General features: G+C 44.1%; 1 protein-coding gene across 3 annotated transcripts in view; it reads left to right on the top strand.

Moving 5' to 3' along the window:
- Nucleotides 1–17,155, top strand: part of LOC136588448 (leucine-rich colipase-like protein 1) — an 83,996-nt gene that overhangs the window by 50,068 nt on the left and 16,773 nt on the right. For all 3 annotated transcript variants that reach the window (XM_066587663.1, XM_066587680.1, XM_066587672.1), the window contains one exon: nucleotides 5,305–5,427. In XM_066587663.1, coding sequence (XP_066443760.1) covers nucleotides 5,305–5,427 — 123 coding nt within the window. The remainder of the gene's footprint in view (nucleotides 1–5,304; nucleotides 5,428–17,155) is intronic.

Raw genomic sequence — 17,155 nt, forward strand, 5'->3', positions numbered from 1 at the left:
CTTCACGTCAAAGTTAATTAGAGAAATAGGCCTGTAACTTCCACAGGCTTCAGGATCTTTGTTCTCTTTATGTATTAACGTGATATGCGCTTCTTGCGCTTGTTTGGGTAGTGAATCTCCTCGGAGTAGGGAGTTAAACAATTCCGTTAAATGGGGAGTCAGGCAGGATTTAAAGACTTTGTAATAGGCGGCCGGTAGGCCGTCGGGGCCGGGGCTTTTACCCGATGGAGATGAGGTCAGAATGTCTTCCACCTCCTGGGAGGAGACTGGCCTCGTCAAGGTATTAGCTGCATCTTCGTCTAAACAAGGGAGGTCTAACTCGCTCAGAAAAGCCTGTATCTGTGTGTGAGCTGTCTGTCTCTCTTCCGGGGTGTAGGGGTGGCGAATGTTATACAGTTGAGAGTAGTAGGCTTGAAATTCCGCCACTATGTCCTTAGAGGATGTAACGGTCCTACCTGTGTTGGTCTTTAAAGAACTGATGAAGTTTCTTTTCTGGGCTTTTTTGATAAGAGCAGAGGTCCATTTACTCCCCCTATTTCCCTGTATATAAACTATTTTTTGCAAGTGTAGATATTTCTTGTTGTACTTTGAGTCGAAATCACCTTTCAGTTCCTTCCTGAGACTAGTTAGTTTGTCTAATGAGGCCTTGCATTGGGAGCTTTTCACGGCTTGTTCTAGTTTAGTAATTTGCTGGAGCTTTTCCTCTGTCTCTTTTTGATGCCTTTTTTTAATTCTAGAGCTCAGCGCGATTAATAAGCCCCTTGCATAGGCCTTGTGTGCTTCCCATGTCATTGGAGTTGAAACCTCTGGGGATTTATTTAATCGGAAGAATTCTTCCAAGCGGGACCTAAGGAATTGTTTATCCTCCTCCGCGTCCAGGAGCGATGGGTTTAATTTCCAACACCACTCCCGAGGAGAGGGAGGGATAAAATCTATGCTGATGTGGAGTGGAGCATGGTCAGAAATTAAAATGGAGTCTATTTTAGCTCCTTTGAGGGTGTTTAAAAGGGATGAGGAAATGAAAAAATAATCGAGGCGTTGGAAGGAGAGGTGTACATGGGAGTAAAAGGTAAAATCTTTCGTGGACGGGTTAAAATGTCTCCAAGCATCTACCAAACCCAACTCCGAAAGACTGCGGTACAGTCGTCAGAGTTTAGTCTGAGAGACGTGGGACCTACCGGTCGATGAATCGAGAATGGGACTTAGAGTCAGATTCAAATCACCCCCTAGGAGAATTGGGCCCTCTGCAAAATACTTTAGGGTCTCGAGCTGTCCCAACACCCAGGGCACCTGCCATACATTTGGAGCATACAAATTAGCGATAGTCACTTTTTGATTTAGGAGTTTACCTCTTAAAAAGAGGACCCTTCCCTCTTCGTCTGAATGTTGGGCTTCACATGTAAAAGCTACTGAATGATGGAACAGTACAGAGACTCCCCTCGCGGCGGATATCGGATGCGTGCTGTGATATGCCTGTGTAAATTGTCTACCAGGGAGTGATAAGCGTCTGTTTCCCCTGAAATGGGTTTCCTGCAGGAAAGCAATTTTAGTACCGTACCTTCTCAACAGCAGCGCAATGTGATGCCTTTTGGATGGGGAGTTCAGTCCTTTCACGTTCCACGTGGTCCATTTCAGTGGTTCATTCATGCTAAGATAGGCTCTAGCACACCTAGCTTTGGAGAGCGTGGGAGAAAAAGAAGCGTCAGTCGTGAGCAGATAAAGGTCAGCTACGCCTCCTGTGTACGGAGTCGCCTAGCCGGGTACACGAGACTAATTGGTAGAGGGATAGGGGGGGGGGGAGGAGAGAGCAACCCGAGAGAGGCTGGGGAGGGAGGACTAACTTAACAGAGACAAGAGGGAGGGTAGACTATAGGGAACGTATAAACGAGAAAGATAGGCTATACTCTCCTAATGGAGAGAACTGTAGGGTCTCACGACGACAAGGTCGTCTATTCGTGAGAAGATGGAAGGAGGGAGGGTAAGGTGGGTGTGAGGCGGGTTGGTCGGCCTTTACGCGAATAAAGTCCGATCAACTATGTACAGCCTGAACTGCAGGGGTCCAGCAGGGTCCTTAAGCTAGGACATCCATGGAAGGGGGGGGGGGGGAAACGATCTTGAATCCCCTCTCAAGTTGAGCATGAGAGGGGTGCAATCATAGCGAGAAAGTCCGCTTTAACATAGTAAGCCTAACAAAACATGTTGCGACATTGTATGGTGAATATAGAAAACCGAATCGGCGAAGGCGAGGTCGGTCAGGAGCCGAGAGGCTTGAAGGCTCGGACGCCGGCATAATTCCACACGAGCATTTTCTTAACAAAGTATAACCAGTCCGTGTATGTACAGCCTGTAAAAAGGTGAACAATATCAGTAGCGTACGGAAGCTTCAAGTGTCCTCGTTATTGCTGGTTTCCTTCGCCTTCTTGCGTTTCCCTCTCGGGGATTTTGTGCTGGAGGCTGGTTGCCAGGCATCCGGCGAAGGTAGTTTTGGCAAGTTCGGGAACCCTGGAAGTGGTAGCCAGCACGGCAGATCAAGAGGGGGGATATCCAACAAGGGCCAAGCTTTATGCAAATCCTCTGGGGTTCTTATAGTAAGCCTGCGCCCTCCTACAGTAATCCCAAGTCCAAAAGGGAACAACCATGCGTAACGTAAGTCTTTAGCCCTGAGGGCTTCAAGTAGCGGTCGCATGAGTCTCCTTTTGTAGAGGGTAGAGGGCGCAAGGTCCTGGTAGAATTGCAATGCGTGCCCTCCGTACTTTAATCCTTTGTGACCTCTCGCAGCGTTTAAGATCGCAAGGGTGTCTTGGTGTGAGAACATTTTGCAAATAATGTCTCTGGGCGGTTCGTTTATGGGAGGAGGGGGTCTAAGAGCCCTGTGAATGCGCTCAATGCCCATTTGTAGAGTTTTCTCAGTTCCTAATAAAAGTTCAAAAATTTCGGCTCCTACCTTAAGGAGGGAGTCCGCCTCATATGACTCTGGGAGCCCCTTTATGCGAACGTTACATCTCCTGTTACGGTTCTCTAAGTCTTCTTGGGCTATTATGGCGCGGTTCAGGTGCTCGTGTTGTTCCTTCAACACTTGTGTCAGAGCACGGGCGTGAGAAGTGATGGAGGAGGAAGAGACCTCCAAGTCTTCAACCCTTCTCCCCAGATGTTTCACATCCTCCTTTATTTCAGAAAGGTCTGAAATTAGGGGCTTCAGGGCATCGGCAAGGAGTTGCTTCATAAAGCCTTTTGATATGGCTTCATTATCCTCTTCTTCTTCAGATGAGGACTCCCCTCCCCTCTCCTTACTGTATGCTGGTGCAGCGGTCTCGTGGGACGGCGTCATCTTAGCCGGCTGGCGCGGTGACCGCGAGTCCCGATCTTTTAGATACCGCTGCATCCCGACTTGATTCTTCAGCGCCCGAGGGGTGCTCAACTGCTCTGCGCTCCTCTCCTTCACCGTTTTCGGCATGTCCGCTGTGTCAAGCTGATGATAGGACCCCGCAGGAACACCCCGCAGACAGAGCGCTGGACTCAGGCAGCCATCACGCTCGGAGGTCAGGCTCCGACCCTCATGTAAAGAGTTTAATTCCCCTGCAGTGGCCCACTGCCTGCTCCACTTCTGGTGTCTGTGGGGGCTGTCCTGGGAGAGCACTTACTTGTGTCCCTGTTGCTCTTGTTTCCCCTGTTCCTCTTGCTCTCTGGCTGTCCCTTTCCAGCCAGTGGCTGCTCCTCCTTGCCTGCTTCTTTGCAGGAGATATCTGTTGCTGCCGATCGCGGCCGGCCTTCACTTCCGGTCGGCCGCGTTTATAAATTTAGCCTGGGGATGCGCCCGGTCCAGTAGGCCGCAAAATCGCGGTTTCAGCTAGAGACCTGTGAGAGGTCTTGTTTTAAAGCCCAGGTCCCGGTGGTGCTAGCGGTAGTGGTTTCGGCCCCGTGGGAGCTTTTGGGACGGAGTTATTGGCACCGGAGTTTTCTAGCAGCCAGGAGTTTTCACTGCTGCTTCTTTTCCTGCTGCTGGCTAGCCACGCCCCCCTCTACCCTGAGATCTCTGACATCGTAAGCGAAGCCCATAAATTGGTTATGTGAGCGTGGGATTGTAACTCCCAAAAATGTCAAAGCAGCTGCTATTAATCATTTGTTGAATTCATTTGAAGGAGAAGAATTACAATATAAGTCTAAAGATTCAGTTCTACAAATAATGTGAATGTAATAATGTGAATGTAGTTTACAAAGAGGTCCTTCACTAAGGATTGCTAAAGGACCTTTCATAATAGAGATATTATGAGAATGGTTTATATAATTAAGAAACACCATATATATGATAATGAAAGCTAAACGTTTATAACTAGAGATGAGCGAACGTGTTCTAAACGAACACTTACGCACCCAGACACCGGCTTTACCGAGGACTTCAGTGTCCGCGCGTAAAGATTCGTCCGGCGCCGGGGGGCGGGGAGAGGCGCGGCGGCGCGGGCGGCAGCAGCGGGGAACAGGGGGGAGCCCTCTCTCCCTCTCCCCCCCACTCCCCGCCGCACCCCCCCGCGCTGCCACGGCGACCCCCGAACTTTTTTCGCCCGAGCACGGAATTGCTCGCAAAGTTCGGTGCTCGGGCGAAAAGGGGCGGAGCCGAACACGTTCGCTCATCTCTATTTATAACATAAGATAATTAGTGATGGATTAGCAGCATAATAATTCTGAAGATAGTTACAATTTCTATCATCTAGAAAGCGTACAAATTTCATGTGGACCAAGTCACAGGTAAAAGCTATAATAATTATGTACAGAAACTATGATTAGAAACTATGATTCTAAAATGTAACGAAGAACATGAACACAGTTTAAGAGGCTGCAAACAAATTTTCACGTAGTCAAGGAATTGAGTCATGTTTGCAGTTGTATGCAGCATGCTTTAGATACAGGTACAGGTATAGGTGGGAGGGTCTTGAGCCGAACTTTTGCACCCAGGACCCTGAGCCCTTAGATATGCACCTGCCGAGACTCCCAAAGATTGCTAGAACAAGTCAGATAAAGAGCTCATCTGATTGCTGTCCTTGCTATTTAACTGAAGACTGGCCCAATACAAAGCCTATGGGCTCACCTTCAGCAGACCAGCAGTGACAGCGCTTGTATGAGTGCTTTGGCTGTTTTATTTTTAGCAATCAGTGGGGTCTCATCATCTGCAGCCCTTGTGATTAAAGCTTTTCACACACCCCTATGACATGTCAAAAATGTTTGTAAAACACACTTCTTTATGTGACATAAATGTGAAAGCTTATAAATGAACTGATAAAACTTTTCTTTCCTTTGATCTACATTTAGAACATTGAAGATTTCTGTTATTCTAGTGACCAGTGTCATAGCAGGTGTTGCGACAATGAGAACACTGAGGGGAACTTTCCTGTATGTATAACAAAATCAGGAAATGCTAAATGTTTCGGTGCGGTGAGTACCTGCTGCCAGCTGCTGTACTGGTTTCTCCTCTGTAAATACAGTATAAGGCCTCATCCACACAAGCTTTAAAGTGTCAGATTCCACATTGTTTTTTTTTCCCCCAACATGTGTTTGACAGCTTAATGCACTGAGGCAAATAATAAAATGTTGCTCCCCCTTTGAAAAACCCACTAGTGATGACAAAGAAAAAAAATCAAAACAGATATCTTTGTAGATATTCTCTTTACCTCCCCAGCTTCTTTCTGAAAGTTTTATATGTAAGGAAAGGCACAGGGTGGCACTATGCCCCAAAACAATGCCTGGGGAATGCTTGCTGGCCTATGTTCTGGCTGTGGCTAAAGCTCTGGCTTGGCATCTAATTATTATTTTTTTTTTTAACCAATAATTTTTATTAGATTTTATAAAGAGGCAAGAGCATATACACATCATTACATATATAGGTAGCAGATATATACATCGTTACATAGTTTTCATAATATGACGATAAACATATCAAGCTTTACATTAGTGTAGCGATATATGTTTTAAATGTTGTAGATTACTCTTTGAATGTAAGCAGTAGTAGAAAGAATTCAACAAAACAATTTTGAACATGTCAGAACTTATTTTCCAGTTCGAATTTCTGCCAATTGTTCCAAGTGCTATTAAACTTAGAAATACAGTTGTTGGATTTAGCATATATCTTTTCATAGCAATAGTGGTCTGAAACTGCGCCCAAGAGGTCACCAATTGAGGGTGGGGGGACTCTCTTCCACTTTTTAGCTATAATACTTTTGGCGGTCAGTAGAAAGTGACATATCCACCTTCTTTTCTTTTTCGGAATTACTTGACAGTCAATGAGAAGGAGTGCCAGTTGAGGCGAACACTCCAAACGTATGCCAGTTATATATTGAATGGTATTGAATACCTCCTTCCAGTATTCATGGATTTGGTGGCATTCCCAAAACAAGTGATATAAAGTGCCTACTTGGCCGCAGTCTCTCCAGCATAAATTAGAATAAGCAGGGAAAAATTGTGCCATTTTTGAGGGAGTATAATACCAGTTGGTTACTACTTTGTAATGGGTTTGGAGAATATTGGCTGACCACATCGGAAGTGGTATGTTTTCTTTTAATGTGTGCTCCCAATTTAGTAGGTGGATCTTTTTTTTACCATATTTGCCATTAATTTTGATGGTTTATCAATATTAGCGTAAAAGTTAGCTTTGGAATAAGTAAGGCTTCTGTTATAGTCATCTAATAATATTTGCCTTAATTCTCTTCTCAATGGGATTAGCTCCGACTGGAGGTTATTTTGAGGAATGTCCTGTTCAATTTTTTCCTGTTTTTTGATTTTGTCCAGTATCGTGCTGATTCTGGCTTGTCTATTTTTCGTTCTTGCGCCTTTAACTTTATCAGGGTTCCCCTAATCACTGCCTTATGGGCATTCCAAAGAGTGAAACTATTTATTTCTGAGCTTACATTTAGAGCAAAGTATTCCATCAACGCTTTTTTGATTTGGTCTTGGGCGCTAGGAGTTTTAAATAGATTTATGTCATTACGCCATATTCTCGTGGGATTGAAAGGGGCGTTAATGTTGAGGATCATGTGGGTAGGGGAGTGATCTGACCACGTGGTTGTTCCTATGGAAGAGTTTGATATAGACGTAAGGGTCCATCTTTCTACTATGAATAGATCTATTCGAGAAAAGGTCTTGTGTCTCGGGGAAAAGAAAGTAAATTCTTTTGAAGTGGTATTAAGGCATCTGAAAGTATCGTAAAGACCTTCTTTGTGTAACCAAGGTTGTAAGGCTACGGCTGTTCTGTTAGATGCTGTGGTGTCTAGTGCTTTATTTGGGATTATGTTGAAGTCCCCGCAGATAATTAATTTGCCTTTTTGAATCTTCCTGACTTTTTTTATTGTTTTGTTTAGAAAAGATATCTGAGAGCTGTTTGGGGCATAAATATTAGCAAGCGTAAATGGAGTATCATTAAGTAAGCCCTGCAGGATGATATATCTCCCCTTAGGGTCAGATATTTGCTCTGCTATGGAGACGCGGAGACCCTCTCTGAAGGCTATTAATACTCCTGTGTACTTTTTGTTCTGAGCGCTGGCCGAAAAAATCTGGGGAAAATTTTTATTTTTAAATTTAGGGGAGGTTAGTTCTGTGAAGTGCGTTTCCTGTACACAGAGTATATCTACTCTATTTGTTTTGGCGTCTCTCCAGATCATAGATCTCTTAAATGGAGTATTTAGTCCCTTTGCATTTTGTGAATAAATTTTAATAGACATAATAAATTTTTAAGGAAAGCTTAGTGTTAAAGTTTCGTCTGGCAGCTGAAATGAAAAACAAAACAATACAAATATAAAACATTAAACCAAGTATAGGTCTTCTCTTGGGTAGTAATATGCTAATTGACTACTGTCCAGTTGGTGTAAGACCTGTAAATTCCAACAGTCAAACCTATATAAGGTGTCAAGTTTAACCTGTTGTGTTGTGTTTGGGGGGTAAAAGTCCGCCTTGCAGGGTAAGACCCTTCTTTTACTCACGCTTCTTGAAGCCCCAGCTAGACAAAACGGCGGTAGTTCATTCAGGGTTGGTTTGTTCTCCTCTTGGTGGCGTTGAGGGAAGCGAGCGTCTGTTAGATGGAGTTTGGGATCCTTGAGGTTTAACAGCATGCGTCACCTCTTTAAGCGGAATGTTCCATTTCGCTAGAATTTTTTCACCTGCTTTCACATTATTTTTGTGGATCATAATTTTTGTCGGGAAACCCCACTTATAAGGGATTTTGGCTGATCTCAGTGCTGCAGTTACCAACGCAAAGGATTTACGAGCTCGTATTGTGGACTGTGATAAATCTGTAAATAAATTGATGTTAGCATATGGAGACGGTAGTGGATGGGTTTTCCTGGAAGCCATCATTAATTCCTCTTTTATATGAAAAAAGTGTAGTCTAGCTATCACGTCTCTTGGAACAGATTCTGGCAAGAAGCTCGGTTTGGCAAGTCTGTGGATCCTGTCAATTGTACAGTCCTGATCGCTGGTGTCGGGAAGAATGGTTTTAATCAATTTAGTAAGAAACTTTTTTAGCTCTGTTTGAGGAACACTCTCAGGAACACCTCTTAGTTTGATGTTGTTCCTCCTGCTCCTGTCTTCCATATCGATTAGTTTACTTTTAATGAGCTCTACTTCTTGCTCTAAAGCATAATGAGCATCTATTAAGTTGTTATGAGATGCTGTTATTTCACTCATTTTAGCTTCAACATGGTCTGTACGGATTTCCATGTCTTGTATAGAGCTATTAACTGTGGCAGAGAGGGTTTGAAAGTCCTTCTGTAGGGATCCATGCAATGCAAGAATCATATTTTTAATAAAATCCTCTGACGCTGGGAGACTAGAGGAGGGAACACTGTGAATTAAATCCTCTTCAAAGGTAAGTCGCTGGTGACTTGTATTTGATGAGGAGGAGAAGCGGGGTCTCTGTTTTTCCGGGCTTATGGAGGGAGAGGAGGCTGACAGTGGGGAATGAGGGCTGATCAGCGCCGTTTTAAGTGGCTCTGCTGCGCTGTCATGAAGCCTTTCGGCTTTGTCACTCACCCCTTCCTGCCGACGAGCTCCCGGAGAGCCTCCGCTGTTTCAGCGTTGACAGCTCGTACCTCCGCTGTCTTTGGAGATGCTGTCGGTGTTTGCAGATCTTCTCTGTCTGCTTCTGGGCTTTTGCGCGGGACGGCGCCATCTTTGTCGGCATGCTGTGCTTGTGCCGAGCCGCGGGAGGAGAAGAAGTCCGACACTTTGTTCAGCGGTGTCTTTGCATTCTTCCTCTTTGGCATGATGCTCCTTGGAGTTTTATGAGGTTATTCACACAGTTTTTTCCGTGCTGGGATAGCTGGGAGTCGCTTTTGAAGGGTCTCAAAGACGGAGCTGAGATCTACACGTCTCTCACTCTCCGCATCAGGCCACCGTAGGTGGATCTTTTTTGATCTATTAGCGTTTTGAGTGATTGTGCTGTAAAAATCTTTGATTTGGGAAGCATGGGAGCTTTTGCATCTGAGGGAACTCCCTCTGAATATCCAGTTTTAAGTCAGAATCAATATTGATACCCAATATCTGGAATTTGTCTGAGTTTAGCTTGTACAGAGAGGCATTACTGTATTGAGTAATGCAATTTTTCACACCCCTTAGAGAGCTCAAAGGGTCTGTCATGGTAACGATGATATCATCGGCAAAAAGACCAATTTTATGTTGTCTTAAGCCCATAGATACACCCCTAATCTCTGGAGAGGTTCTGATCATTTCTGCGAGGGGTTCTATTGTCATGACAAATAGCAATGGGGATAGTGGACATCCCTGTCGGGTACCATTCGATATGTAGAAAGATGAGGACAACACCCCGTCAACCAAAACCTTGGCCGAGGGTTTTGTATAAAGAGCCTGGACCACCCGCAAGAAGCCCTCGCCCACCCCAAATCTCCGGAGCACTTCAAATGCGAAGCCCCAGTGCACTCTATCGAACGCCTTCTCTGCATCCAGGGAAAGGAGGAGAGAAGGCGTCCGACTCGAGGTGATTTGATCCATCAAATTTTGTATCTTGCGTGTGCCATCGGTGACACTTCTTCCTTTTGTAAAACCCACTTGGTCATTATGTATGACCGTGGGCAGGACCTCCAGAAGCCTATAGGCTAGTATTTTAGCATATATTTTTAAGTCAGAATTTAAGAGGGAAATAGGCCTGAAATTTGCTGGTGTTGTAGGGGGTTTGCCTGGTTTGGGTATGGTGACGATAGTGGCCTGGAGTATTTCTTCATGCATGGAACCCTTGTCCATCGCCTCGTTAAATAGCAAATTTAGATGTGGGGATAACAGTTGAGCGAAGTTTTTATAGTACTCGTTTGAAGACCGTCAGGCCCAGGAGATTTGTGGTTTTTTAAATCTTGAATGGCCTTAAGGACTTCTGCGTTGAAAATTGGTTTGTTTAATATATCTTTTTGGGTGTCTAACGTGGGGAGCGCTAATCCGTCTAGAAATTTATTTATTAACTCCGGAGTGGGTTGAAAGGTGCAGGGACTATCTTTAAGATTGTACAGGTTATTGTAGTAGTCCTTAAATTGCTCAGCTATCTGCTGGGGGTGGGAGATTTTTACCTGGGGGGCGTTGTTATTGATGATGAATGGGATTTTTGTTTTTATTTGTTTTTTTTTACAAGATTGGCCATCAATTTTGAAGGCTTGTCCATATAAGAGTAAAAATTTGCCTTGGAATACATCAGACCCCTATTATAGTTGTCTAGTAGTGTTTTTTTTAATTCTCTCCTCAAGGAAGATAGCTCCATTAGGAGTTTGTTTTGTGAAGATTCTTGATGGAGTGATTCCAGCTTCTTTATTTTTTCTAATAAGAGGTCTATCTTTTCTCTTTTGTTTTTATTTTGCTGTATTTTGAGTTTTATTAGTACCCCTCTTATAACTGCCTTGTGGGCATTCCACAATGTGGTGTTGCTTATATCAGGGGTGGAGTTAAAAGAGAAGTATTCCTCTAAAGCTTTATTGATGATTTTTTGGTTCTCAGGGATATTATACAAATTAGTGTCGTTGCGCCAAATTTTTGATAAGGTGCAACGGGTGCCCATGTTCAATTCCATGTATATCGGGGCATGGTCCGACCAAGTGGATACTCCAATCGTGGAATCAGTAATTGAAGTTAGAGTCTCTCTGTCTACCAAGAACATGTCTATCCTTGAATATGTTTTGTGCCTTGGAGAGAAAAAAGTTAATTCCTTTGAAGAGGAATTAAGACATCTAAATATGTCATATAAACCCTCTCTGTGTAACCAAGGGTAGAGGACCGACATGCTCCTGGTGGATGCTGTGGAGTCTATTTCCCTGCCTACTATTATGTTGAAGTCGCCACATAGGATCAATTTTCCTGTGAGGACTTTTTTGATCTTCTTTATTACTTTGTTCAGGAAAGAGATTTGGGATTTATTAGGTGCATAAATGTTCACCAGGGTGATTGGCGAATTATTTATGATGCCTTGCAATATCAAGTATCTGCCCTTGACATCTGAAATTTGTTTATAAAGAGAAAATTGAAGACTATCTCTCAGGGCGGCCAGTACTCCAGCATGTTTTTTGTGGGCATTTGAGAAGAAAACCTGTGGGTATTGTTTATTTGAAAATTTAGGGCAAGACTGCTGGGCGAAGTGCGTTTCTTGCAAACACAAAATGTCTATATTGGATGCTTTAGCATCCTTCCAGACCATTGAGCGTTTGAAAGGGGAGTTTAATCCCGTAACGTTCTGGGAGCAAACTTTTATATGCATTGTAAATGTGAGTTGTGAGCATATCTATTTGGAACACATTAGCAGCATAGCATACATATGAACTTAAAACAAAAGTACAGGTGGAAACAGTAATATGCCTGTTAACATTGAATGACATATAAATTGCGTTATTCATGCTATTTAGGAGGGCAGATTTAAGATAATAAATCTTATTGCTTGGAAGCATCAAGATGAGCCCTCTAAAGAAAAGACAATGAACTTGTAAAACTAAACAAATAAAACTTTGGATAAAAGCAGGTGTAAAAACCTGAATCCTGTTGTGGGGGTAAAGTTCGGCTTACAAACCATCAGCCTGGTATTGAAGGTCAGCGTAGAGTGTGTCCAGCGTCGTGTGAGGAAAAACACTTGGAATGCTTAAGCTGATTTCACGGAGGAGTAGAAGGGAGCGTGCGGCGATGGGAGGGTTTCAGAGGTCTCTGAGGCTTACTAGATTGCGGTTCCTCTGGGAGTAGGATGTTCCATTTTGAGAGGACGTTGGCGCCATCTTCTGAAGAGTTTAGGGCATGCACTGCATTATCCTTATGCACTATTATTTTAGCAGGGAAGCCCCATTTGTAGGGTATTTTTGCAGCTCTCAGGGATGAGGTGATTAAAGAGAAAGCCTTTCTTGCTTGGATTGTATTCTGCGACAAATCGGTAAAAAGGCTTATGTTTGCAAATGGAGATGGTAGGGTGCCCTGCTTTCTTGAAGCTGTCATCAGGGTATCTTTTATGTGGAAAAAATGAAATTTGGCGATTACATCCCTTGGAACCGAGTCTGGTAGAAAGTTCGGCTTTAGCAATCTATGCACTCTATCAATTGTGCAATCTAATTCTGAGGCATCTGGAAGGATGCTTTTGATTAGCTTGGTGAGGAAGCTTTTTAATTCGTGCTGTGGGACACTCTCTGGGATGCCTCTGAACTTGACGTTACATCTCCTGCTCCTATCTTCCAGATCTGTGAGTTTTTTTCCTCATGTCTTCTACTTCCTCCTCCAGGGAGTAGTGTGCATCTATTAACTTATTGTGGGATGCAGTTACTTCTCCCATTTTGGTTTCAATATGGTCGGTCCTCTCTTCCAGATCTTGTATAGAGGTGTTTAGGGAATTTGACAGAGACTTAATGTCCTTTTGCAAGGATCCCCTTAAGGCTAGGATCATTTGTTTTATAAAATCTTCCGTAGCAGGCATATAGGATGATGGGACACTTATGATGGGATCAGGCTCAGATGTGGGGTCCCCTTGATGTTGGTTGGTATCTGGGGAGAGTCGGGGGCGCTGTTTTTCTGGGCTTGAAAAGGGAGTGGAGGGGACAGATGATGGCTGAGAGTCCACCGGCGCCATTTTGTGGCCATATGGAGCAGAATTAACACTTTCCCCAGAGGGAACACTCACCCCGCGCCTGGACATGGTCTTCGGTGTCTCCTCTCCTTGCAGCTCTTGAGCAACAACTTGGTTTCTCCCGCCAGGCGACCGAGAAGGAGAGACCCCCGCATCCTCTCCGAGGCTTGTAGGCGAGGGGGAGCTCCCCTTGCTCAGCGGACCCTGTCTTCTCGGACCAGCGGCGTTTTGGTGCTCCTTCTTTTAGGCATTCTCCTTTAGAAGACCACCGGTCTGCTTTTGGGTGTTGTTGAAGTGGCTAGGATCGCTTTTAGTCACTGTAGGCTGGAAGCAATCAGAGCTCTGTGTTATGTAACTGTCTTGGTTCACTTTCAGTCTACACTCCCTCCAAAGTGGTTTTTTGCTAACCTCAATCAAAGTGAAAGTAAAGCAGTGTGTGTCCCGGTATACAGCCGGTTTCAGCTCATGCACTGTCAGGGGAGCTTAATCAGCAAGCTTTAGTGTAGGGAAATCACAGTTCTCAGGAGCCCTGCTGCTGGTACTCAGGTGCTACAGAGCTATTCTCTCTGTTTTCAGCCCACTGCTTGATGTGGGCAGCGAGTTTTCTTGTTCCCAGCCTCTTAGAATATGCAGACAGCTGTCTTGTCGGGAGGCTCGGGGAGATAGTGTGCGGTCTGGAGCAGTCACACTCACTTCTCTCTGCACACAGCACTCAGCCACGGCCCTGGAGGCTAAAATGGTGCCCCGTTCCCGCGCTTCAGGAGGCTTCTAATTATAGCAACTCACCGGGAGACCCAGCGGAGGTTGCTCTGGAACTCCGATCTCTCTCCTCTGTTGCAGGGATTACCTCTGAAGACGGGTGAATCCTCCGATGTGGCTCCAGCTGTTTTCACCTCTCCTGGTTGTGCTGGGTGACGGAGATCTCTATTCCTCCCGTTCCCCTCTTCGGTATCCAAGCTTTGCTTTTTTTTCCTGCTGTAGGGGTCTTTAACAGAAGTTTTGGCAAGTTATCTGCGCTGGAAATGCTTTTTAAAGTTGCTAAAATACCAGGTACGAGCAGAGCTCAGGGAGACACTTCTGCTCGGGTCTGCGTCTAGGCCACGCCCCTTGGCATCTAATTTTTGAGCCATTTCTTAGCCAAATTTTACAAAAGGAAGACATTTTTTGTACTGCTTAGCACCAAAATTTTCTCAAATGTTCACAATTTGCTTTTTTCACCATATGTAAAACTCACTGAGATGAATAAAACAGCTCATACAATGTGATAGTATGATGGAGTCCAGAGCTACACTAATTTTTAGCCGAGCGGCACAGTGATTTCAGTACCCCAAGATGGCAGCACTATTGCATATTGTCATACCGAGGTCAGCCTTTTGTTGCTAGGTGCATTGGTGATTCCTCTTTACAATAAGATATTTAACACTGTCATTGTCCATGTTATCTACAAATTATTTTGATTTTAAAGCTTTAATGGTTTTTGTAATGCTCAGCGAGACATGTACCGTTCTGAAAGTATAGTTGTATTCTATGTCAAACATGAGGCAGATGGTAAGAAGATCATGAGGAGCATTGGTACAGTTGATGGACATAGCAACAAAATTATGGAAATCCTGAAAAAATACTGGCCACTTTTGCTAGTGGATCTTTAATTGGAAAGTATCGAGAAAATGTTCATGGCTGAGTTACCTCCAGAGTTTGATATGGAAAGACATCCTGGAATCTTCAGGGAATCCAAATCCAATTATCATCTTTATTGAGTTAAAAACACCCTCAGCATGAACAACAAAACCTGCGACGTTTCGTCCTATGCAAAGGACTTTGTCAAGCATCTTGAAGATTCCAGGATGTCTTTCTGAAATAGCTTCTACTTGATGCTGCTCTCCATACACATTTTCTCTATGCTGCATTGGGATCTTTGAAGTCCGGATCCCCTAGGTGAGTGCGCATCTACTGGCTTGACGTCATATTCTATCCTTCTCTCCCTATTTGTGAGCCTATTGAGCTGAAGGTGTGCTGCTGAGATCTTTTGTTTTCCCTGTACTTAATTGGAAAGTATCATAACCAAACAACCCAGTATTACCCAGGAATTAACCCAGTTTCCCACCCCAGTAATTGTCAGGAACAAAATAATAAAGTAGCAGCACCAGCCTCATTGATTGGGAAACTGGGTTAATTCCTGTATACCTAGTGATAGGATTGTTTATCTCTCACCTGTACACTCCTCTAATTCTACTTTCTTAACTTAGGAGTCTATTTGATCAGGGTCTCTTACCCTGACCTAACTGACCTTTCACGCAATCCAGTTCCTGATGAGGCTACACCACTTTTAGCTGAAACGCGTAGAACCTTTGCTCTTTTCTTCTTACTGTTACTCGTACAGGAAGTTTCTCAGCTCTCAGTCAGCCGTGCTCCAGAATTTTGGATGACGGTGAACTCATTGCTCTTATCTGTTTATTTATGCGCCTACAAGAAGCTCCTTAAGTTTTTAGTCACCTTTGTGTAACTAATCCGAGTGACGTTCGTGATAGCTGGTTTCTGGTGTGGTGAATTATGCACTAGCTGGTGGAATTACTAGCTCCGACCTCAAACCACCCACACAACAGCTGCTTTCCATTTTTAGGAACTTTGTATATGATAGGAACATTTTGTATATCAAGCTGACCCTAGTCTTTCTTCAGCACACATAATTACTCTATGCTGAGTTTTAATGTGTCCTTTACTTGATTTTACATACGGAGGAACCCCGACCTAGGATAGGTTCCCCTTTTTCGGTCCAGCTTCCCCTCAATACGATTGGGGACTTGACCTAAACTTATATGTATGTGTGTTTGTCTGTGTCTCTCCAGGATTTGTTGGACATAATCCTTTTTAGTATTTCTGTTGATTAAAAGTTACGTTTTAGAGTTTAGTTGAACCCTCTCTGTGAACGTTGATCCAAACATCTAGGTGTTCCTCCTGCTACTGTGAAACCCCCTCCCCCCCCCCCTTTTATACTATATCAGTACGTCTGAATAAGTATGAGAAATTAATAGTAATGCCTGTGACTTTTTTCAGGGTGTAGCCCTGTCTTACTGTCAGCTTTTTCCTTATCACATTTAGGTGACTTCTTCAAGTGAAACACTGAGCTGGGAGGGTTTAAACATAACAAGAAGTGAACGAGCCACTGATTAGTTTTTATACAGGCTGAAAGTGAACGACTGACGAGAAGTGCACAATTCTCTTAGTCATTCAGTCATTAACTTACATTAAGACTTCATGATAATCATTCACTTTGCTTCATTTAAGTAAATTTTGAGCAAAAATTGTTATGTATAAATTGGCCAATTACAATTCATCTGGACTTTTATCCCAATATGTTCTTCACCTAGTGGCAGAATAGTGTCTGTTATTTATGTCTTACAAGACACAGTAGAGCATACACAGGCACATGTCTTTACTTCTTTCTCAGTTATCTAATTTCCAATGTCTAAGTGTCTGATATTATGAACTGCATATGCTCTAGTCATCTTCTATGTATGAAGGCAAAGGAGTGCAAACAAATTACAAAATACGGAACTCACCTCTTCTGCAGTGCTTCAATGTTTTGGCTGAAGATGTAGTGGGAGCCAAATCCTTACAGAGCTGTCGGCAAGCAGCTGAAGTCCAATAAAGAGCAAAGAAAAAAAGTGGCAGATAGCTGCAAACATTAAACTTCTTCTTTATTAGCAAAAGAGCATTGCACACACTGACGTCAAATGTGAGGACGCTGAACATGTATCGACCGTCAGGTCTTTCTCAACAGCCATGCTGTTAGCGCTGTGTGCCACCTGTGGAGGGGAGGAGGAATCCCACAGCTCTCAGAGAGCTTTCTGCAGAGGAGGAGGAAGGAGTGTCAGCTTTCCCCATACAGATCCCCTGCTCTCACCTGACGGGAGTCTGACAGGCTGTCAGCTCTGTGTGCCTTCAGCAGAGGAGGAGGGCCAAAACTCTGTGCGGGGAAGGACTCTGTTAGCGCGTGGGAAGCGCTTTTACCAGCTCTCTTCTGGTCATGCTGACATCTCCAGTGTATTAGCTGTGCTCCGGGAGGTGAGTGATCCGTGGGTC

The sequence above is a fragment of the Eleutherodactylus coqui genome, chromosome 1 (assembly GCF_035609145.1).
Source record: "Eleutherodactylus coqui strain aEleCoq1 chromosome 1, aEleCoq1.hap1, whole genome shotgun sequence".
Lineage (NCBI taxonomy): Eukaryota > Metazoa > Chordata > Amphibia > Anura > Eleutherodactylidae > Eleutherodactylus > Eleutherodactylus coqui.